The sequence below is a fragment of the Dreissena polymorpha genome, chromosome 7 (assembly GCF_020536995.1).
Source record: "Dreissena polymorpha isolate Duluth1 chromosome 7, UMN_Dpol_1.0, whole genome shotgun sequence".
NCBI lineage: Eukaryota > Metazoa > Mollusca > Bivalvia > Myida > Dreissenidae > Dreissena > Dreissena polymorpha.
This window is the reverse complement of record NC_068361.1, coordinates 27,663,612-27,686,994: the sequence shown is the minus strand read 5'-3', so window position 1 is coordinate 27,686,994 and position 23,383 is coordinate 27,663,612. Positions and strand designations below refer to the sequence as shown.

At 35.4% G+C, this 23,383-nt stretch overlaps 2 protein-coding genes across 4 annotated transcripts in view; both read left to right on the top strand.

The window, feature by feature from the left end:
* The window catches only part of LOC127838838 (uncharacterized), a 110,539-nt gene that overhangs the window by 58,705 nt on the left and 28,451 nt on the right, over positions 1–23,383 (top strand). Inside the window, exon 3 of one of the 2 annotated variants that reach the window (XR_008029984.1) lies at positions 10,003–10,173. The exons of the other annotated variant lie outside the window; for it this stretch is intronic. The gene's annotated coding sequence lies outside the window, so the exon portion shown is untranslated. Of the gene's footprint in view, positions 1–10,002; positions 10,174–23,383 lie in introns of those variants that run through there. 2 annotated transcript variants of the gene reach the window in all.
* LOC127838849 (rab-like protein 6) overlaps positions 28–23,383 on the top strand; it is a 35,838-nt gene continuing 12,482 nt past the window's right edge. Inside the window, exons 1-10 of one of the 2 annotated variants that reach the window (XM_052366853.1) lie at positions 28–175; positions 1,209–1,366; positions 10,734–10,840; positions 11,729–11,851; positions 12,785–12,882; positions 14,043–14,183; positions 17,419–17,524; positions 18,759–18,862; positions 21,714–21,832; positions 22,616–22,963. In XM_052366853.1, coding sequence (XP_052222813.1) covers positions 1,240–1,366; positions 10,734–10,840; positions 11,729–11,851; positions 12,785–12,882; positions 14,043–14,183; positions 17,419–17,524; positions 18,759–18,862; positions 21,714–21,832; positions 22,616–22,963 — 1,273 coding nt within the window. In that variant the 5' untranslated portion in view covers positions 28–175; positions 1,209–1,239. Of the gene's footprint in view, positions 176–275; positions 301–1,208; positions 1,367–10,733; positions 10,841–11,728; positions 11,852–12,784; positions 12,883–14,042; positions 14,184–17,418; positions 17,525–18,758; positions 18,863–21,713; positions 21,833–22,615; positions 22,964–23,383 lie in introns of those variants that run through there. The other variant, XM_052366854.1, reaches the window with a different exon arrangement.

Below are 23,383 nucleotides of genomic sequence, written 5' to 3'. Positions count from 1 at the left end.
CCATTATAAAGACGATTTTATCTGTTATATTTACTTATTGATTGGCATTATAGGCTTGCATATCTTATTTGCAGAAATAAAATAAGAAACTATTTTTTGTCAAAGATAGATGTTCTTCGGCAACTTCCTGGTTGACACTTTACAGATATCAGCTTTTGTAGCACTTCGAAATAAGGTTGTGATTAGCACTTGAATTACTGATGTCAATATTCATGTACAAAATTAAATGAGCAGACAAAATAGAAACCATAACACGTGATTGTTGCTTGATGAAAATGTAATCTGTTACAAGAAAAAAATGTAAATAATCCAATATTTGCAATTAAGACAGTATTTGGGAACCCGCAAAGAAATAACTGCAATCCATTTTTTGTAAAGCAATTATTCATTTTAAGCCATTCCCTTTTATATACTATCATTTTTATATTTGCAATTTAACTTTTGTGATAAATTCTTAGAACTAAATATGATCCTAAGTTTTATTTGTATTAACATTATTTTAGTCATTATGCTATACAAATTCTATTTCAAAGCCCCAGGCAATTTTTATAGCAGAAAAGAGTTATAATGATTTGAAAATTAAATAATCATAAAAGGACATCTTTTTCTAATGTAGATATTGCTATAAGTTGTATTGTCAACATGTTTAGTCAATTCTTTAGGGTTATTTCACATCCGTAAATTACAATACATGAAAAATACATTTTCTTGTTTAAGTTGGTACATTTTTTAAATTCAACCTTGACAGAAAGCCACAAAAAACAGTTTATACCTTGATCTAAATCATGCAAATGATAAGTCAGGTAACAGTAATTTTGAAGCTATCAATTACAAGAAGTCAACCTCTTGAGTGATGTTTAAAAAAGCTTTGCACTAGTGTTTTTTCCATTTATTTTGCATTAATAGTTCATTTGATAAGAAATGTTATGTAAGTTAAAAAACACAAGTCAGACTATCTCTTTACATTTAAGGGAGATCTGTACGGAAAGAAAATTTGAAAGAACTGTTAACACTGTTATCTCTGAAATGTGTAAATTGATCATTTGTTGGATTATTTAGATAGAAAATACTGTGATTGATACACAATTTTGGTTTGCCAACATGGAAATCGGACGATCAGATTATTTTTGCATTAAAATCAAAATCATAACACATACTTTTACTATAATATTCATAAGCATATTATTAACATATGTTTTCTACTTTAGGGTGTAAAATGCAAAAGTGACAAGCTGCAGAATGCCAATATTTCAAAAGCTGTTCAGCAATGCCGACGAGAAAGGCAAGCCTGCTGTCACGCCTCCTGGGACTCAGGCTATGGGGGCATCACTGCAGAGAAAGTTTGCAAAGGGAGTTCAGTACAACAGTATGTGTATAATTAATAAAGCCATTAATTATTAACTCCGGCCTTTATTTACATAGAATGTACTATTCTGACATTGCAGGAAAAAAATATCTTGGAAGTGTACACTAAATTCATCTTAATTTTAATGTTCTATTAAAATTGTATTCCTAAAAAATGATGGCAAATGGTCAAGAGGTGAAAAAAGTTCTGGTAGATTACAAAAAAGATAATTTATTTTTTACAGTTTATACTAGAGTTGCGACACCTTAAGGGTTTCGCGGGATGGAATGAGTGGGGAGATGACATAATATTGAAAACCTATTTCTTTTTGTGCATTTAATGATGGTAACCAAAGTTCTCGCAAAAATATAATATACATATCACATGAAATTAACCATAATACTGGCAGACATGTTTATTGTTTCGAAGCCGTTCGATTAGCTACCTTAAAAAGTAGAACTTCAATTCCCATGACTATAATATTAAAAACGTGAAAAGAGCAAACCACTGCATTGTGTCGGACATCCCCATCTTAAACACTATCAACTAGCATTAAGCCTTTTTCTGTGTCTACAAAATTCTGTGTATTTATTGAAACATCATTATAGCTTTGCGTTCAAGATAGTGTTGAATTCATTTTGCAATGCAATCAGCGCTTTGATTTTATATTACGAAATGTACTACGCAGTACATTGTGTGACGTCATTTCGGTGACGAAACACAACAGTTTAATTTACACTCTCTGGAATTTAAGGACATGTCGCGGACGTTGTGTTTTTTATATGTAAACTATTTGTTTAAAGCATCAAACGAATGCAAAACGTATTTCGGATTGTGTGTTCATCATGCATAAATGTAAACATAGATAGAAATACAATACAATTGTGTGGTTTGAACTAAGTTACGATAAAGACATGGATTAATAAAGGTGGAAGTGCATATCGTTTCAAGGTGTTTGTTATAAACTTTGGATTAAAGAAGTCATCTTATTGTTACAAACATTGTATTAACGATGTCATTTAGATAAGCGTGACGTTTATACTTAATTAAGTATTTTTATAACTCTTGTTAAAGCTGAAATTGAGTCATCAAATTTCGCTACAAAACGGTGCCAGTTGCAATAGATATTTAAATGTGCTACATTAAATTATTATTATGTTTGATTATTTTGTTTATTTGTTACGCACTTTATGCTGCTAATGATGTGTTTCTCACGGCAAGCCTCGCTGTGTAAACCTTTCTTCAACTCGTCGGACAAATTCAAGTACACGTGATACTTGCATTGTATTTTATTTTTTCTGTGAATTTGATGATGGTCACCAAAGATATCGCAGGGATTTTAATATACATGAAACTATTTCAATTAGTGTTATTTTGAGAAGTCCGTCCCCGCTCTGCCGTTTGATATTGTTTATATCATGCTATTTTGCTTATCTATATAAACATTTCTCAAAACCGGCTTTCCGTACTTTTATTTTGCATGCAACTGATTGCGCAATTATGACGTATGTTGTGTGACGTAATTTATTTGTCAAAACAAACAATTTTAAGTTAAATTCTCTGGATGTTTTTAACAGTTATTTATTTGTTTAAAGAATCGAACGAATGCAAAAACGTATTTCGGATTGTGTGTTTATCATACATAATTGTAATTGTTATAAATATTGGATTATCGTCGTCATTAAGGTAAGCGTGTTGTTTATACTAAATTGATTTGCTGCTCACGTTTATCTATTGATTCAATAATTAAACCCTAAATTAATAATGTATTTGTCTCATGATTATCATGTATATTAAAGATATTATCGGATAAATAGAATACCATGTTAATACCAGTGTGTACTTACATTTATCCGACACGTCTCGGAAAGCCTCGCCGTGTAAACCTTTCTTCAACTCGTCGCTCACAATAACACATAGATTTATGTCATTTATATATATATATATATCTAAACAACCACACTCGATATCCACAAAAGACATGCATGTGTACTTCGTATTCGATATTCAAACACAATTATTACGTCGTTGTTTATCGATTTAACGCCTAACTGTATATTGCATTAATAACGCGTAACGTCAGTTACTTTGTTTCTTAACAAGATGGAAGCTAGCCTAAGCGCTTTTATGACGTGACGTCGCAATGTTTATCTCAGCGCGTGTGGTTTCCCATAAAAAATATTTAAACGCAAAATACTCGAAAACTAGATTTTTCCAGGTATAACGCCTACGCCAACAGGTAGATCGCATTCTTGTCCATATACATGTCAAATTTCAGCAAACGTGCTGGGCCAGTTTTCAAGAAGCACAAATCGCGACTATGTGCACCAACTTAACGAAACTTAGCCCCCTTTATCATTCGTTCGAATGAACGTCATCAATGATGACGTCCAATACATCACTCATTCCATACTATTACACATAGATATTCTAAACATTTCATTAAACATGTATGTAAACTTTAATTATACTTCATTATAATGAAGCCTTAAAGGAACCTTTTCTGGAAATAGTAATACTGAAAATTTATCAATTGAATAGTACGGATGGCTGAGTGATGTTAGTGTTAGACTTTTACTTTAAGGGTCAGTGGTTTGAGCCCAGTTGAGAACGTTATTTTTTTTTTCTCACTTTTATTTTATTCTTTATTTTTTCTGTAGTTTAGGCATAATGTTTACATTTATCAATTTATAGCACTTAATGACAAACTTCAATACATGTCAAAATCTGTGAAAAGGTCCCTTTAAAGTGATATTATGCCCATTTTTCACCGTTGAGTTGAACTGAAAATAATTAACGGGTCAAAAGAGTTAGTTAAACTGACCAATTATCCGCAACTCATCTTGCTTTCAGTTGTTTATAAATAAAATATATTATATTCAATATTTTACATGACTGCTCAGTCCTCTAAGCCGAGCGGAACTGTCTTTTTGAGCTCAACCGATTGCTCAGGTGAGCTTTTTTTGACCGGTCTTTGTCCGTCGTACGTCCGTCCGTTAACATTTGTTCGTAAACACTAGAGGCCACATTTATTGTCCGATCTTCATGAAACGTGGTCAGAAGCTTCGTCCTAATAAAATCTCTGTTGAGTTCGAAACTGGGTCGTGCCAGGTCAAAAACTAGGTCACTAGGAAAGAAAAACTTGTAAACAATGTAGAAGTCACATTTCATGCCCAATCTTCATGTAACTTTGCTAAAATTTTTGTCTTAATGATATGTTGGTTGAGTTCAAAAGTGGTTTTTGTCCGTTGAAAAACATGGCAACCAGTGGGCGGGGCAGTTTTCCTTATTTGGCTATAGAGAAACCTTGTAAACATTCTGGAAGTCACAATTTTTTCCCAATCATCATGAAAAGTGGTCAAAACATTGGTTTTATAAATTTCTCGGACGAGTTAGAAAATGGTCCAGATCGGTGAAAAAACATGGCCGCCAGTGGGCGGGGCATTTTTCTGTTTATGTATCAGGGCCCTCAATCTGTCAAATTCACGGCCGAAATTAGGCCGCATTCCCCCACCTGAAAAGTATACTTTTTTCCCCTTTGTTTGGGAAAAATTCCCCCTAAATTTTTAACCAGGTTTTCCGAAGGAAAAAACTGGTTATTAGATTGGCGAATGCGGGCGGGCTGGCTGGCTGGCTGGCGGGCTGGCTGGCTGGCGGGCTGGCGGAATAAGCTTGTCCGGGCCATAACTATGTCGTTCATTGTCAGATTTTAAAATCATTTGGCACATTTGTTCACCATCATTGGACGGTGTGTCGCGCGAAATAATTACGTCGATATCTCCAAGGTCAAGGTCACACTTTGAGTTCAAAGGTCAAAAATGGCCATAAATGAGCTTGTCCGAGCCATAACTATGTCGTTCATCGTCAGATTTTAAAATCATTTGGCACATTTGTTCACCATCATTGGACGGTGTGTCGCGCGAAATAATTACGTCGATATCTCCAAGGTCAAGGTCACACTTTGAGTTCAAAGATCAAAAATGGCCATAAATGAGCTTGTCCTGGCCATAACTATGTCATTCATTGTGAGATTTTAAAATCATTTGGCACATTTGTTCACCATCATGGGACGGTGTGTCCCACGAAAGAATCACGTCAATATCTCCAATGTCAAGGTCGCCACGACTAAAAATAGATTTAAAAAAAAAAACTTACAAAGGGGGTTAATTTTTTTTGGTCATTTCAAAAGTTCAGTTTGAGTTTTCTCCCTTTATCAGATTTTTTTTTCACAATGAAAACCTGGTTTTGTGACAATTTTGTCCCTTGTTTTTTTATTATATTATATTATTAATTATTATATCTCAGTTCTATTTTAATTTAATATTGTCAAACATACTTAATTATGAAAAAAGCAATGAATATAGTGCAAACATGTACAAATGTTATAATAAGAGAGTAAGTAAGAAATCCCCCAAAAAGGGAAACGCCGCCATAATTCCCCCTGCTATGGGTAGCGACCTGCTTCCCCTAAAATGGATTGAGGGCCCTGTGTATATAGTGAAAACATGTCAACACTCTAAAAGTCACATTTTTGCCCCAATTTTCATGAAATTTTGTCAGAACTTTAGTTTCCTAGATACATGAGTTAAGTTTGAAAATGGTTCCAGTCTGTTGAAAACATGGTTTCCAGGGGGACGGCGCAGTTTTCCTTATATTTATATAGTAAAAAGGCTTGTAAACAATCATGAATTAAGGTCATGTAACATGCGAGACAACTCTTTAAATATTGCATTTAAGTTTACAGTAGTTACTCCCCTTTGATTATAAATGTTTTCATAATAATACAGTGTAGATTTGTGTATCATTTATGTGTTAATTGTTATTCAAGGTTGGATGTTTTTTTAGCTCACCTGATTACTTAGTGGAGCTTTTTTGAGCGCTGTTTGTCCGTCGTTCATCCGTCCACATTTGTTCGTAAACATTCTAGAGGCCACATTTATTGTCCGATCTTCATGAAACTTGGTCAGAAGATTGTCCCAATGATATCTCTATCGAGTTCGAAACTGGGTCATGCTGGCTCAAAAACTAGGTCAGTAGGTAAAAAAAAAGAAAAAGCATGTTAACACTGTAGAAGTCACATTTAATGCCTAATCTTCATGTAACTTTGCCTAAATGTCTGTCTTAAGTATATGTTGGTTGAGTTCAAAAGTGGTTCCTGTCCGTTGAAAAACATGGCCGCCAGTGGGAAGGGCAGTTTTCCTTACATGGCTATAGGGAAACCTTGTAAACACTCTAGAGGTCACAATTTTGGCCCATTCATCATGAAAGTTAATAAAAACATTGGTTTTGTTGATATGTTGGACGAGTTCGAAAATGGTCCAGATCGGTGAAAAACATGGCCGCCAGTGGGCGGGTCATAGTTTTCTTATATTTTTAAAGTAAAAGAAAGCTTGTGAACACTATAAGTCAATTTTTTTGCCCAATCATCATGAAACTTGGTGAAAAGAGTGGTTTTATATATATCTCAGATGAGTTTGCAAATGGTCCCGATGGGTCAATAAACATGGCTGCCAGGGGGGTTGGGCAGTTTTTCTTATGTGACTATATAGAGAGAAACCTTGTGATCGAACCCTATGGAAGTCACATATCTTGCCTAATCATCGTGAAACTTAGTCATTACATTGGTTTTATTGATTTCTTGGACAAGTTGGAAAATGGCTAAAATCGGTGAACACACTTTTTAGCTCACCTGATTGCTCAGGTGAGGTTTTAGGATTGGTCTTTGTCCGCTGTCCGTCAGTCCACATTTGGTTTGTAAACACTCTAGCATTCACATTTCTCAAGCATTCTTTATCAAAGTTGCTGAAAGATCTCAGTCAAGTTTGATGATAGGTAACCATTTCAAGTCTTACAAAAACAAAAACACTCCCTACATTTACGGCAGAGTTTTGGTTCAATAATGATGAAACTTGACCAGTATGTTTGTCTGGTCAATATCTAGGTCAAGTTTGACATTAGGTAATGATTGAATGAACAGACTCCTCTCAGGTGAGCGAACTAGGGCCATCTTGGCCCTCTTGTATTAGGATCAGAGTTAGCGTCCATGTGCTGTATGAACGAATCTGCACTAAAACTAAATTTAGATTCACATCGTACATCAAATCATTTATGTCTTCAGTTGTCAAAACGAAAGTACGGTTGATATTCAAATGCATTATTTTTCTCTTTCCAGGATATTGTTTAAGTATGTTGATGCTGCATTAACAAATATAAGTGTATATGAAGTGAAAACACCAAAAATAAACAACGGTTGCGATAGACACCTATTAACATAGCATATACTGTTAGATGCGCATAATATCACTTTAAGGGCACTTGCACATCTACCAAAACCAATACTTTAGTTCTTCATTTAGTTTTCCACTGAAATTATTGTCAATTGTTCTTTGTGTAATATGTTACTATATTTCTTTAATGCTTGGATGTAATTTTACTTATTGCAGCTTTAATTTGCACAAACATTTAACTAGTATGTATATTTTGCTATTTTTATTCCCCCGGTAGGGTGGCATATAGCAGTTGAACTGTCCGTCTGTCAGTGTGTGTGTCTGTCCGAAAACTCTAACATTGGCCATAACTTTTGCAATATTGAAGATAGCAACTTGATATTTGGCAGGCATATGTATCTTATGGAGCTGCACATTTTGAGTGGTGAAAGGTCAATGTCATCCTTCAAGGTCAATGGTCAAATATATGGCTTTAAAGCGGCGCAATAGGGGGCAATGTGTTTCTGACAAACACATATCTTGTTTACTTAGGATTTTTCCTTTAATTTGCTTTAATGCATTGTTCTTCGGCAGGGCTATAGATAACTTTTGGGTATATAGGGTAATTTACCCCCTGTTTTGACAACAATAGGGTTTTTGTAAATACAATAGTTTTAGCAAAAAATTTCACCCCCTACTTTTGAGCTTTATTGGGTTTTTCAACCCTGGTTTTTATGCCCCCCTTCGGAGAAGAGGGGGTATATTGTTTTTTACTTGTCGGTAGGTCCGTCGGTTGGTCCGTCCACCAGATGGTTTCCGGATGAAAACTCAAGAATGCTTAGGCCTAGGATCATGAAACTTCATAGGTTGTCAAAAATTGGGGGTGAATTACCCTATATACCCAAAGTTATCTATAGCCCTGCTGAAGAACAGTGACCTTGATCATGACTGGCAGATGACCCTTATTGATTTTCAGGTCACTAGGTCAAAGGTCAAGGACACAGTGACTCAAAATAGTAAAATGGTTTCCGGATAATAGCTCAAGAATGCTTATGCCTAGGATCATGAAACTTCATAGGTACATTGATCATGACTGTTAGATGACCGCTATTGATTTTCAGGTCACTAGGTCAAAGGTCAAGGTCACAGTGACTTGAAATAGTAAAATGGTTTCCTGATGATAACTCATGAATGCTTATGCCTAGGATCATGAAAACTCATAGGTTCTTTGATCATGACTGGCAGATGACCCCTATTGATTTTCAGGTCACTAGGTAAAAGGTCAAGGTCACAGTGACTTGAAACAGTAAAATGGTTTCAGGATGATAACTAAAGAATGCTTACGCCTAGGATCATGAAACTTCATAGGTACATTGATAATGACTGGCAGATGATCGCTATTGATTTTCAGGTCACTAGGTGAAAGGTCAAGGTCACAGTGACTCAAAATAGTAAAATGGTTTCCGGATGATAACTCAAGAATGCTTTCGCCTAGGATCATGAAACATCATAGGTACATTGATCATGACTGGCAGATGACCCCTATTAATGTTCAGGTCACTAGGTCAAAGGTCAAGGTCACAGTGACTCGAAACAATAAAATGGTGTCAGGATAATAACTAAAGAATGCTTACGCCTAGGATCATGAAACTTCATAGAACACAGTATTATGTGAAGTTGGAATAAGACATCAATTTGGGAATAAATTAGGGGTTTTCAACATTGCATAATACGCAGCTTTACAAGTTGTATTTATTGAGTTTTACAAAATATAATTAAAATATAAACGTGCATATATAATAACATCATTTAAATTGATTTTACTACAAAACTGGATTTTTTTATTGATTTTTTAAAAATCCTAATAAAATGATACACATGAACACAGTTTAAAAATGCAGTTAAAATTATTTAAAAAAAATCAATGTTAATGAAAAAGTCATAGAAAATTGCTTACCCGGTATTAAGTTTGAAGTATAGATAAAATAGTACAAAAATAAATTCAGATCATGAAATGAATAGTTTTGTTTGAGAAAATCATCAAAATGATGCCTGTTCCCAGTTTGATGTCTTATTCCCAATTCACATAATACAGTGTTATAGGTACATTGATGATGACTGGCAGATGACAGCTATTGATTTTCAGGTCACTAGGTCAAAGGTCAAGGTCACGGTGACTCAAAATAGTAAAATGGTTTCTGGATGATTACTCAAGAATGCTTACGCCTAGGATCATGAAACTTCATAGGTACATTGATCATGACTGGCAGATGACCCCTATTAATTTTCATGTCACTAGGTCAAAGGTCAAGGTAACAGTGACTCAAAACAGTTAAATGGTTTCCTGATGATAACTCAAGAATAATTAGGCCTAGGATCATGAAACTTCATAGGTACATTGATCATGACTGGCAGATGACCCCTATTGATTTTCAGGTCACTAGGTCAAAGGTCAAGGTCACAGTGACAAAAAACGTATTCACACAATGGCTGCCACTACAACTGACAGCCCATATGGGGGGCATGCATGTTTTACAAACAGCCCTTGTTTAACTCAATTTGGTAATTTAGGGAATGACATATATAACATAATAAAAATCTACTTAGGTTACTATATTATTTATACAAATGCAATGCAAAACGGTACCTGTACATAACAACAAACAATTACTGAATTTCTGATCAAAGTTCATTCCTTTTTTTGTTGAATAAGACTGAGTGCGTAAATATTGCTGCACAATTGATGAAATTATGGCTGTTCAAAGCGATGCACTCTGTTTTCGGGTCATTTTGGGTTGAATACATTGAAAATGAAAGTAGAAATCGGATGGGTCTACAAATAATTACAATAATATCCCAAAGATTGATAACCGCTGGAAAGACTGCCTTCTTTTCTTCATAGGATGGCATATAAACTATCCGGTACATTTTTGCACAGAAAATAACCAGTGTAAAAAATAGGCCTGGTGTTCCTAAGAATTGCGTACGCTACGCAAGATTTTTTACGGGAATTTTGTTATTAAATTTGTATTTGCATTTTTGTACGCTTTATTTTGAATTTAATTACATTTTTGGTTATTTTAATTGCGTAATAACGCAAATACGCTTGTTATCTATAGCCCTGTCTTCGGTAATTTCTTTGTTGTTGTTTAATAATTTTTCATACTTGTACATTTTTGCAGTGAAATTAATCATCAAGGGCGACAGGAATGTCGGGAAAACAGCTCTTTTTCAAAGGCTTCAAGGGCAGAAATTTCATGAAGAATACATACCAACTGATGAAATTCAGGTAGTATTAGTTTTCTATTGTGTGATAAAAGTATCCAGGTTTGGCCACTATAACTCAAAAATGTAAACAAAACTGCATGCATTCAGTTGGAAAGTAAATATTATCATTTGTTTCAATTCTTGAAAAATATCAACCACTTATGTTGACTTATGTGTAGGTAGAGAGAAATTGACCCAATTATAACTGATATGGTTAAAACCTGGAGCTTTACCTGATTTCTAAAACAAAATTGTTTTTAAGAAAATAAGCTTTAGCTAATCTTTTATATGATGCAATAAAGAACGGAAAATTTTCATTGTAAAAATGTTATAATATGTTTTTCATCAAAATTATATCTTCAGTGAATAAAAACTGTTCTGAACAACACCAACAGTTAATCTGTGAACTTAAAAGTAAGAAAATGAATCAATTAAATAAACAACTTGAGTCACTAAATACTGAAACAGATTTAAGAATGATTGAGAAATTTTTGTCAGGGATTGGTGTCAACCCAGGGGGTTTTCTAGCCGTTTCGAGAAAATGAGTCTGGTCAAATTTGGGAATGTTTTATCCACAAACTTGACCAAATAGGGATTTTTTTTATCAACAAATTTTGACACATGAAGCCTTTTCATGGCCATTTTGGGAAAAATGCAATTTGCTCACAAAGTAATAGTTATATACTTTGTTAGATGTTTATGAAATTAAATTGAGATATAATAATTATTAGACTGAGACTATTCTTTCTAAAAAAAATCTTTTTTTTTTAATTGGGATTTTTTTTGCAATTTTGGTTTGAGATCAGGTCCCTATGCTTCGGGATTGGGTCAGTTTTAAGGCCTTTTTTAAATAGCAGAAAAATCCCTGCAACCTAAGTGGTGAATCATAACAATTAATGATATGATTTAGGTGGCCAACATTCAGTGGAACTACAAGACCACAGATGATGTTGTGAAAGTAGAAATATGGGATGTCGTGGATAAAGGAAGGAAGAAAAAGAAAAAAGAAGGCCTTAAACTTTCTACTGCGGAGGTACTCATTTTTTCTTAAATATCTTTTAGTGTCCTACAAAAGTATTCCAGTAATGTTTATAGTAATATTGTTTTATTTACTTGCTTCACTTAAAGCAGTTTTATTGCCATAAGCTACTGATCTTTAATTCCACATGTGAAAATATGTGCCATATTGATAGTGGGTTGTTTTGTTTTCGAAGTTTTTGTCAGTGGTTAAATACATGTATAGTGAACAAATAACATGGATTTATTTCATTTGAAAACCAAAAAGAGAACAATTATAATCACAGTCTTTTAAGCAAGGCTGTTTTCGGAGAAAACCCGAGCTATTGTCATAGCCAGCTCGTCTGCCATAGAACATTGGCTCTCAAATCAAAGTGCTTCCACCTACAACTTTGAAACTTCATATGTAGATGCACCTTGATGAGTTCTACATGCCACACCCATTTTTGGGTCACTTGGTCAAAGGTCAAGGTCACTGTGACCTCTAATATCAAACTTTAACATAGGCTCTAAAATAAAAGTGCTTCCACCTACAACTTTGAAACTTCATATGTAGTTGCACCTTGATGAGTTTTACATGCCACACCCATTTTTGGGTCACTAGGTCAAAGGTCAAGGTCACTGTAACCTCTAATATAAAACTTTAACAAAAACCTTAACATTTCCTCTGAAATCAAAGTGCTTCCACCTACAACTTTGAAACTTCATATTTAGATGCACTTTGATGAGTTCTACACACCACACCCATTTTTGGGTCACTAGGTCAAAGGTCAAGGTCACTGTGACCTCTAAAAAAAGAAAAAAAATTCTGACAAGCTTTCGCAGCCAAGCGTGGCACCCGTTATGCGGTGATCTTGCTTTAATGTTCGGAACTTCAACTTCCCTCTTTAAATAATTACATTCCCAATAAAAAAATCAAATTGTTATCAAAACTGTGATTGTCCTGCAGGATGAGCTGGATGATGAACCGTGCCTGGATGCCAACTTTGTGGATGTGTACAAAGGGACCAATGGCGTGGTCCTGATGTATGATATTACCAAACAGTGGTGAGCTCATTTATGCCTTGTGTGCTTGTAGAGAGAAATGCCAGCCTTCTGGAACTTTAAAGGAACTTGTTCACAGAATGTCGAAATGACTCAGAAGCAAAATTAGAATGGCTGTGTGCAACCAGCATAAAACCAGAACAGCCTGCGAGTAACTTGCAGTCTGTTCAGGTTTTATGCTGTTTGCTGCTTATCAGTATCTAAGGGTTAGAAATGAAGCCTTTAAAACTTGAATCTAGTAAGAAAGGTCTGTAATTAAATTTAACTTTCTAAGGGACTAAAAATGCGTAAAAATACATATCTAAGTGGTAAACGGTTAAAAGGACTTGATGAAATGACAATTTTTCAACTTTTTGTCACAGATTTAAAAAAATGTTAAAGAATAGTGTAAATCAGAAAAATAATAAAACAAGGTTATATGCAGGTATCCTAATAATAGCTTATAGCAATTGCATATGGTTTAACTATGACTTGTTCACATAGTGTTGAAATGACAATTGGCCAACTTTTTGTCACCTATTCAAAAAAATGTTCAAGAACACTATGAATCATGGAAAAAATACACTAGGTTATATGCAGGTATTGAAATCAAACTGCAAAAATAGCTTATAGCAATACCTTGCTTGATATTGCATATGGTTGAGCGGTATCAATGCCAAGGTTACACTAAGTAGAGCAAAATATAGTTTCGTCATATTAACTCCAGAACAAAAAAAGATGGTGTAATCAAGTTTCCTTCATAGACACTGTACGCTTGTTTTTGATATGGTGTGAGTGCAGTTATTGCTTAGATCACCGTAACTTAGTATAGAAAAATAGTTTTTGCAGTGCTCAAACATTTGAGAATGGAATGAGCTATTGGGCTTAATACAATAGTGTCAGCTATATTAGGACTTTGCTTAAAATTTGTAAAGGTCGTGTTGACAATAATGGAACAATATGAAGTAAGGTTTTTGCTTCATAACTGAAAAACAAAAATAGTTTTAGAAAACATACAAAATTAATGATTTTCAACTTTGTGTGAATGGTTTAATTGAACTAAACAATACTAAGTGGATCAATAGTATTACTATTTTTGAAAAAGATTTTGCAAGTTTGTTTCTAAATTTGCATGTATGTGTCATAAAGCACCTGCTTAATTATGCACATATTTTAATCAACAGGACATATGACTATGTAGAAAAAGAGTTTGAGAAAATCCCTGCCAACATTCCGGTGCTGATTCTTGGTAACCATAGAGATATGGGTCACCACAGAACTGTCCTTGAAGACAAGGCTCGGTACTTTGTGGAAGGCCTGCAGAGGTGATTATGAATTGTCAATAATGTGTAAAACTAACAGTTACAATATCAATAATAATACATTGCCCTCAAGCATTCATCTGCCAGGTTTTATGACATTATTCTGGTTGTTAAAACCGTGATCGACGGGTCACCAGATATACGAAAACATGGCAGAAATCTGTTAATATAGCGCTATAAAACATACTGTCCGAAAATATAGTCATTAATTATGGACCAAAACTGGTATGTGCAAAAATCTATTTATTTTGTTTAAAAATGGGATTGTCCAAAAATTTAAGTGGATGAAAGCTTAGAACTTACAAAAATTATGTACTTAAATGACCTTATATGTACTCACCATGTATCACTATATACAAGTCAGTAAATGCAGTGTTACTTACAATATGGGGGCTAATGTATATCCATTTCCATCTGTTTACTTACTCTAGACATACATTGTGTATGAAGCCATAAATTAGCGCATCTTCAGGAGAAGGTGCTACTTAGTTATATTGCTGTAAGATTGAAAATTGCATGTCATAGATTTATTGATATTGTAACTTTATTTGGTATTTATACAATAATTTTCAGTTGTGAGCACTCTATCTGTGAATATGCTCTTGTAAACAACTGTTTTGAAATCCAATGCCTTGTATTAAAATCATGACTTTTGCTTGTTATTTTTGTATGTGTGGATCAATCTGTTTAACAAAAATTTAACACTAGAAATGGCGCGGCAGAGGCCGTCGCGTATCCCCACGCCGCATGTTTGACCCAGGGGCGCCCCATGGTTGGTAATGGGTCCATGCATAGTTGAGATTGACCGTATTGTTATAAGAAAAGTTCAGTATCAATTACCGGTAGAAGTGAATCGGTGTAGAAATGAAGAAATTATAGTAAAAGACAATTTTGGGTGGGTGTGGCCTATTATGGGCGGGGCGCCCCAGGGTTGGTTAAGGGGCCATACCTAGTTGAGATTGACCGCATTGTCATAAGAGATGTTCAGTATCAATTTAAAGTAAATCGGTGTAGAAATGAAGAGATTATAGTAAATGGCTATTTTGGGTGGGCGTGGCTTATGTGGGCAGGGCGCCCCAGGGTTGGTAATCGGGCCATGCATAGTTGAGATTGACTGTATTGTCATAAAAGAGGTTCAGCATCAATTTGAAGTGAATCGGTGTAGAAATGAAGATAATATAGTAAAAGACAATTTTGGGTGGGTGTGTCCTATGTGGGCGGGGCGCCCCAGGGTTGGTAATGGGGCCATGCATAGTTGAGATTAACTGCATTGTCATAACAGAGGTTCAGTATGAATTTGAAGTGAATCGCTGTACAAATGAAGAAATAATAGTAAAAGGCAATTTTGGGTGGGCGTGGCCTATGTGGGTGTGGCCTATTATGGGCGGGGCGCCCCAGGGTTGGTAATGGGGCCATACATAGTTGAGATTGACCGTATTGTCATAAGAGAAGTTCAGTACCAATTAGAAGTGAATCGGTGTAAAAATGAAGAAATTATGGTAAAAGACAATTTTGGGTGGGTGTGGTCTATTTTTTTTTTAAGGGCGGGGCGCCCCAGGGTTTGTAATGAGGCCTTACATAGTTGAGATTGACCGTATTGTAATAAGAGAGGTTCAGTATCAATTTGAAGTAAATCGGTGGAGAAATGAAGAAATGATAGTAAAAGGCAATTTTGGGTGGGCGTGGCCTATGTGGGCGGGGCGCCCCACGGTTGGTAATCGGGCCATGCATAGTTGAGATTAACTGTATTGTCATAAGAGAGGTTCAGTATGAATTTGAAGTGAATCGGTGTAGAAATGAAAAAATTATAGTAAAAGGCAATTTTGGGTGGGCGTGGCCTATGTGGGCGGGGCGCCCCAGGGTTGGTAATGGGGCCATGCATAGCTGAGATTGACCGTATTGTCATAAGAGAGGTTCAGTATCAATTTGAAGTGAATCGGTGTAGAAATGAAGAAATTATAGTAAAAGGCAATTTTGGGTGGGCGTGGCCTATGTGGGCGGGATGCCCTAGGGTTGGTAATGGGGCCATGCATAGCTGAGATTGACCGTATTGTCATAAGAGAGGTTCAGTATCAGTTTAAAGGGAATCAGTGTAGAAATGAAGAAATTATAGTAAAAGGCAATTTTGGGTGGGCGTGGCCTATGTGGCCGGGGCGCCCTAGGGTTGGTAATGGGGCCATGCATAGTTGAGATTGACCTTATTGTCATAAGAGAGAGGCTCAGTACCAATTTGAAGTAAATCTGTGCAGAAATGAAGAAGTTAATGTAAAATAACATTTAAAAAAATGAGTGAAAATCTCTGACCCGGCACCGCCCCGCCCCCCATAACTTTTGACCCAGGGATCAGATAAAAATTCCGTCACTGTCACCGTCACACATATGCTCATAGCTACCATGTATGTAAGTTTCAAGGTTCTAGTGCTAATAGTGTAGGAGGAGCAGGTGGCCAGGACGGACGGACAGACAGACACACATCAATACAATATCCCCACTTTTTCTCCGAAAAAACGTGGGGATAATTATTTTGATCACAACATAAAATAACAATATATTCAGGGCCCTCAATCTGTCAAATCCACGGCCGAAATTCGACCGCATTTCCCCCCCCCCTGAGAAGTATACTTTTTTCCCCTTTTTGGGAGAAAAATTCCCCCTAAAAAAAATAAAAAATAAAAATAATTTTTTTTTATATATTTTTTTATATAGATAGATGTCTCATGATTATTATATCTCAATTCTATTTTAATTTAATCTTGTCAAACATACTAAATTATGAAATAAGCAATAAATATAGTGCAAACATGTACAAATGTAATAATTAGATAGTAAGTAAAAAATCCCCCAAAAAGGGAAAACGTCGCGAAAATTCCCCCTGCTATGGGTAGTGACCCGCTTCCCCTAAAATTGATTGAGGGCCCTGATATTCCATTGCAATATTACCTATATTTTAGTGTTTTGAAGTACTGGTAGCGAAGGTTGTACTTAAATTGCCTTTAATGCCTGTCTGCCTCTCTTTCCAGTTATCTGAAGTTATAAACTTGATTTCTTACACTAACCAACCTAAAACCTTCAAACTTGCACGCATTGTGCCTAATGACACATTTCTAGTTGAACTTATCACATATTTCAACATGCAATATCCAGGGTAGGTGGGGATGTTTATTCATCACTAAATTGACAAGCCCAAATTCATTATGTGGCTGCTTTCATGACTGTCTTTCTGTTCCTCCCTATTCAGACCGGCTGGATCAGGACAGGTCCGGTATGCAGAGTCCTCCATGAGAAATGCGTTTGGCCTGAAGTACATCCACAAGTTCTTCAATTTGCCATTTCTGCAACTTCAGGTATTTGATTTTTAGCATTATTGAATTCTGCAACTTCAGGTACTTGTAGTTTTCTTGCACCATTGAATTCAGCTAGTTCTGATATATTTTGAGGCATCATTTTTAGCTCCGAAAACTCGAGGTATTGTCATAGCCAGCTCGTCGTCCGACGTCTGCCGCCCGCGTCGTGCTAAAACCTTAACATGTTGTTAAGGTTTTGAACATTTGCTCAAAAATCAAATTGCAATGTAGCTGCACCCTGAAATGAGTTTTACATGCCACACCCATTTTCGGGTCACTAGGTCAAAGGTCAAGGTCACTGTGACCTCTAAAAAAACAAAACAAACTCAGTCAAGCTACCATGTATTAAAAACTGCACCCGCAGCCGTGCGTGGCACCCGTTATGTGGTGCTCTTGTTTAATTCTGCTTCTTATGGTAGTTGTTTTGCATGATTGAATTCTGTTATTTAAGGTAGATGTTTTGCATCAATGAATTCTGCAACTCAAGGTAGTTATTTTGCATCATTGTATTCTGCAACTTTAGATACTTGTTTTGCATCATTTTATTATGCAACTTATGGAAGTTGTTTTGCATAATAAAATTCTTCAACTTTTAGTAATCGTTTTGCATCACTGAATTCTGAAACTTAAGGTTATTGTTTTACAAATTGAATTCTGCAACTTAATGTAGTTGCTTTGCATCATTGAATTGTGCAATTTTAGATAGTTGTTTTGCATCATAGATTTCTGCAACAATTTTAGATAGTTGTTTTGCCTCATAGATTTCTGCAACTTCACGTTGTATTGCATCTTTGAATTCTGCAACTTTAGGTACTTGTTTTGCTTCATTAAATTCTGAAACTTTAGGTTGTTGTTTTGCATCATTAAGTTCTGCAGCTTTAGTAAGTCCTTTTGCATCATCGGATTCTGCAATTTCAGGTTGTGTTTTCTTTATAAGTCTATTTGCTTGTTGGTCGTTTACTTTCTACAAAACATCATCGTTAAACAAACATTTATACATTCAACTTGATAATATTTCACATAAATATATTTTTTAAGCAGGATTGCAAAGATAAATTTTTCTCACATTTAAGATGATAAGTTTTTCCCATTTTTTATTCCAATCTATCTGCAATTTCCGTGTATACATTTGGTATCCTTTGTCAATTATTGCAAATAAGAGTTGCGTCCCTTATTGGTTCTGGTAAGATGTTATCACTCAGAAAGCAATATGTATAGGTCATAATGTTCTTAGAGAGAGACGTTACTGAATCAGCTGCGAACTAACGAGCACGACATGCAGTCAACGCTAGAAGAGCTTGACATTCACGAGGAGTCTGAGGAACAAAACTATGATGTGTAAGAAAATGGCATTTCAGTATTCACTGTCTATTATCACCACCAGATATAGATAACCAGCGCAGCGAATTTAAACATCACGCAAGAGGTAGTGCTCGTGAACAGAATAAAGTTTACCATTTTTATCGCGAATTAAAAAAAACAAACTGTGTGACAAATTAATACTGGACATATCAAACTTATATCGTAAGTAGTTGGGAGTTCTTTATTAATACATTCTAGTGTTGAAATAGATCAATCTTCCGCTACCTGGTACCGAAAATTAAGTTCATTGGGACATCTTTTTTCTTTTTGTCCAAGGAAAATATAATAATTTTGCCGAATTTTTTAATGGTGTGCAAATAGAATTAAAGAATCAGTTTTTGCCAGCTTCAGCCCAAAAATCAAGGTAGTATGCAAATGTTTGGCTAAAATATAAACTTAGTTGTGTACGGCGAATAGAACCTGACGTGTAAGGCGTATAGCAAAATAAAATTAAATTGTGTACGGCAAATAGTTTTTAGTTTGTAAGGGAAAAAAATGAAAATTTCGCAAATACGTGACCATCTTGGTATAAAACAAATAAATACACTTATATTCATTGCGATGAGACCGGTTATGGCCAAAAAATACGTCTGATGCATTGTTGATATTGAAAAAAAATGCTTTGTTTTACGGGCACCTGCTACATAGAGAATAACAGGTTACTGTCCGATCTTTTTGTAATATATCAGGCAAGGATTAGAATAATTAATTAATATTGACGAGGCTTGCTGAGCCGTTATTTTAATTCGTGCCGAGCCTGATAAATTACAAAAAGATCAGGCACTAACCTGTTTTTCTGTTTATCATACCTCTACGTCCCCGTTTTTTAAGAAATAATGAAAAAAACGCTATAAACAGAAACACAGGTTACTGCCTGATCAGGCTGGGCACGAATAAAATAGAGGCTTGGCAAGCCTCGCCGTTATTTTATTCTAAGCCTTGCCTGATATATTAAGAAATGATCAGGCAGTAACCTGTTATTCTCTATAGATCAGGCAGATATCAATGCTTTGGTATGATAAATCGATCGACCATTGTTCAGTCCGTATTCTAGTTTAATACAATTCTAGTGTATTTCATCGTAGTTATGTTTCAAAATCAAGATGAATCGATAAAATATTTACTTACAAGTGGATTCCAATCAGGATTTCTTATTCAACTGGTGTAATTATTGGAACTTGGCTGACTTTCTGTTCACAGCGTTGTAGCGTTCAACCGCAAAGTCAGCACATGTGCTGTGTTTGCGTATTTATTCGGGGGCAAAAACAATGTTTAAAATTAAGATTTATACATCATTAATCGGGCAAATGTCCGAATTTAAGAACATATATGTACATTGAAAAAATATTTCCTTAAAACCATTTTAATTTGCGACAACTTTGGCCAATATGCTGCAACTATTCGCCGTACATGACTTTAACTATTCACCGTACATGACTTTTGCCATAAACAACTATTCGCCGTACACTACAGTTATTTTAATTTAATAGATTTCCATGAACAATAATCAAACCAAGACAAGAAATAGCGTTAAGATGGTATATATTGCATATAAGAATAGGAAATCAACTCCATAACCGATGGCAAACCATGTAATCATGAAAAAAAAGCTGTTTCTTCGAGAAGTTCCAATTTCAACCCGGTACCAAGCAGTCATAAATTTGTGTAAATAGCGCTTCATCAATAAGAATTGCAAGATAGATACACATTTTTAAACAGATTCATCTTTCTGTAAGATGCCTAACACACACTGGTTATCCAGGAGCGAGTTATTATTTGATATTTTAGGTAAATACTGACTGCACTCCATTGTTGGTTTGTTTACTTTTGCTTTGCTGGTAATCTATTTCCGATGGTGATGATAGACAGTGGTATTGTAGCTCTCCAACATTAGAAGACGAGTGACTATTCATGAATCTCATTTCAGTGGGGTTATTTCAGGGCTTTTTTTCCTTCTTTTGCAAGGGAATTATAAAGGCCTCTTCCCCCAAGAGAAAGACCCCTTTTCCTAAGAGAATTTATTTAAATAAATGCAAATTTCCCCAAATCTCAAGCTTACTTTTGGAAATTTCTTCCCCTTTTTCTGTTGTGTTGATAATTTCTCCCCAAATGGAAGGCCAGGCCCTTTCCCAAAATGAAGAAAAAAAGCCCTGCATTTCTCCCTCTTTCGTATGATTTCCTTGATACAGAAATAAACTTTGCTATGTCAAAAATATAAGAGTATAATTGGTTTACCCTGTAATGGGGGTATTGGATATTCCTGGATCGATGTGTTACCAAATTAATGGTACAAATTATTAGCGAGGCTGTTTTCGGAGAAAACTCGAGCTATTGTCATAGCCAGCTCGTCGTGTCGTGTCGTTCACCGGCATCGTGCTAAAACCTTAACATTGGCTCTAAAATCAAAGTGCTTCCACCTACAACTTTGAAACTTCATATGTAGATTCACCTTGATGAGTTCTACACGCCACACCAACTTTTGGGTTATTAGGTCAAAGGTCAAGGTCACTGTGACCTCTAAAAAAAATAAATATAAATTCTGACAAGCTTTCGCAGCCGAGCGTGGCAACGGTGCTCTTGTTTTTATTTGTAATCATGCTCATTATAAACTTACAATTTCATTGTAACAACTTAACGAAAATAACATCATACAGCATTGAATTGAGCATGAATATTGGTCACCACTGTTATACAGATACTATTTATTAACTAAAATTGTGTGTGTGTGTGTACAAATAAAAAATTAAATTTCTATTTATTCTTCTTTAATGAGATTCATCGCTAGAATTAATATTGCTCCTAAAAGATCCACTCTATTATTTTTCAGTTTCATTGAGTTTCTGGGCAAAAAGCGTCGTGAGAACCAGGAAGCTCAAGGCGTTAAGGGAGTTGTGCCTGCACCTAAACCTCAGAGCTTACCCACCAAACCCACCACCCTGCCCAATGGTAGCGCTTAGCATAACAACAACATAAGTCTCATGCTGGGAAAATCTGTCTTAATGCATGTCCACTGTCCGCGCAGGCTAATCCGGGACGACACTTTTTGTGTCAACTGAATTTTTGCTAAGAAGAGCTTTCATTTTAACAAAAACTTCCATAAAAGGGGAAAGCTTTGTCCCTGATTAGCCTGTGCAGACTGTAAAAGCTTATCTGGCTTAAACCTTTCCCCATCAGAAGCAAAGCGAAAATGGCTGTGTGCAACCAGCATAAAACCAGAATATCCAGAGTAACTCGCAGTCTGTTCAGGTTTTATGCTGTTTGCTGCTCATCAGTATCTAAGGGTTGGAAATGAAGCCTGTTAAACTTGAATTTAGTAAGAAAGGTCTTTAATTTAATGAACTTTTTAAGGGACTACAAATGCGTCAAAATACGTTTCTAAGTTGTAAAGAGTTAAGACAGGCATGAAACCATCTTTTCCTAGAAGGGGTCTTATAGCCATATGGTGGTTAAGTTTATTGTTCATTCAGTATATCAATCCTTTTCTCTCTCTCAAGCATTGCTCAAAAAGACGTAGTTTTGTGGACATAATTATAAGTAACACAATTTTAGCAATAATGTATTTGTTGCACAATTTTAATATTCTATCATTTTACCAATGTAATTAAAAAGGTATAATAGTAATCTATTTGTGAATCACCATGATAAGTGTTACAGGACTTGTATTGTAAATAACATTATATCGCCTGAACATAGGCATGGCAGAGTGAACATATATTGTTTTTATTTCAGTTCCTAGATCAATATCAGCACCTGCCATACACAAATCTGCCATTACACCAGAGTCCAGCAATACCCTTACTACGCCAACCCCCACCAAGGCTACCACCTTGTCATTAGCCAGCTCTCCCATCACAGAGGTCGCAGAAGTCAATGTCACTGATGGCGGGAAGGCGTCGGCTCCAAACACCAGTGAGCATACCAAGGGGTCGTCTCAAAATGCAGAAAAATCCAGTGAGCTGGCAAAGGGGTCGTCTCAAAATACTGCTCAGAAACCTCCTGAGCAGAAGACAGGGTTCTTCTCAAAATTATTCAACAAGAAAACAGCTCCCCAGCAGGCAAAAGCCCAAGAAACAAAAGGTTATTTAGTTTTGAAAATAGACATGGATAAAAAATCAGTATCCAGTACAATCATAAGGCTATATGTTCTTTTAATTACCTGTTGATTAACGAAATAGAGAAAATTTGTTGATTTTAGTGTACAATTGTATTAACATTTATTGAGTGGCCGTATAAAACAATTATTTTGAAGTGTGGCTCTGCCACTCATGAAAATATTTTGTCTATGACCACTCATGCAATGATAATAAGATCTTTTTTTCAATATTTACTTTATTTCATCTTTTTGTAGAATTAATTTTATAATTTTGCAAAATTTGATTAACATTAACATTTGTATGTTTTGATGTCATAAATATGACATCATTTGATAACAAACATGTTTTCTCAACACCATTGATAAATTATGTCATTTAATAATTTAATTGTATATAAGATCAA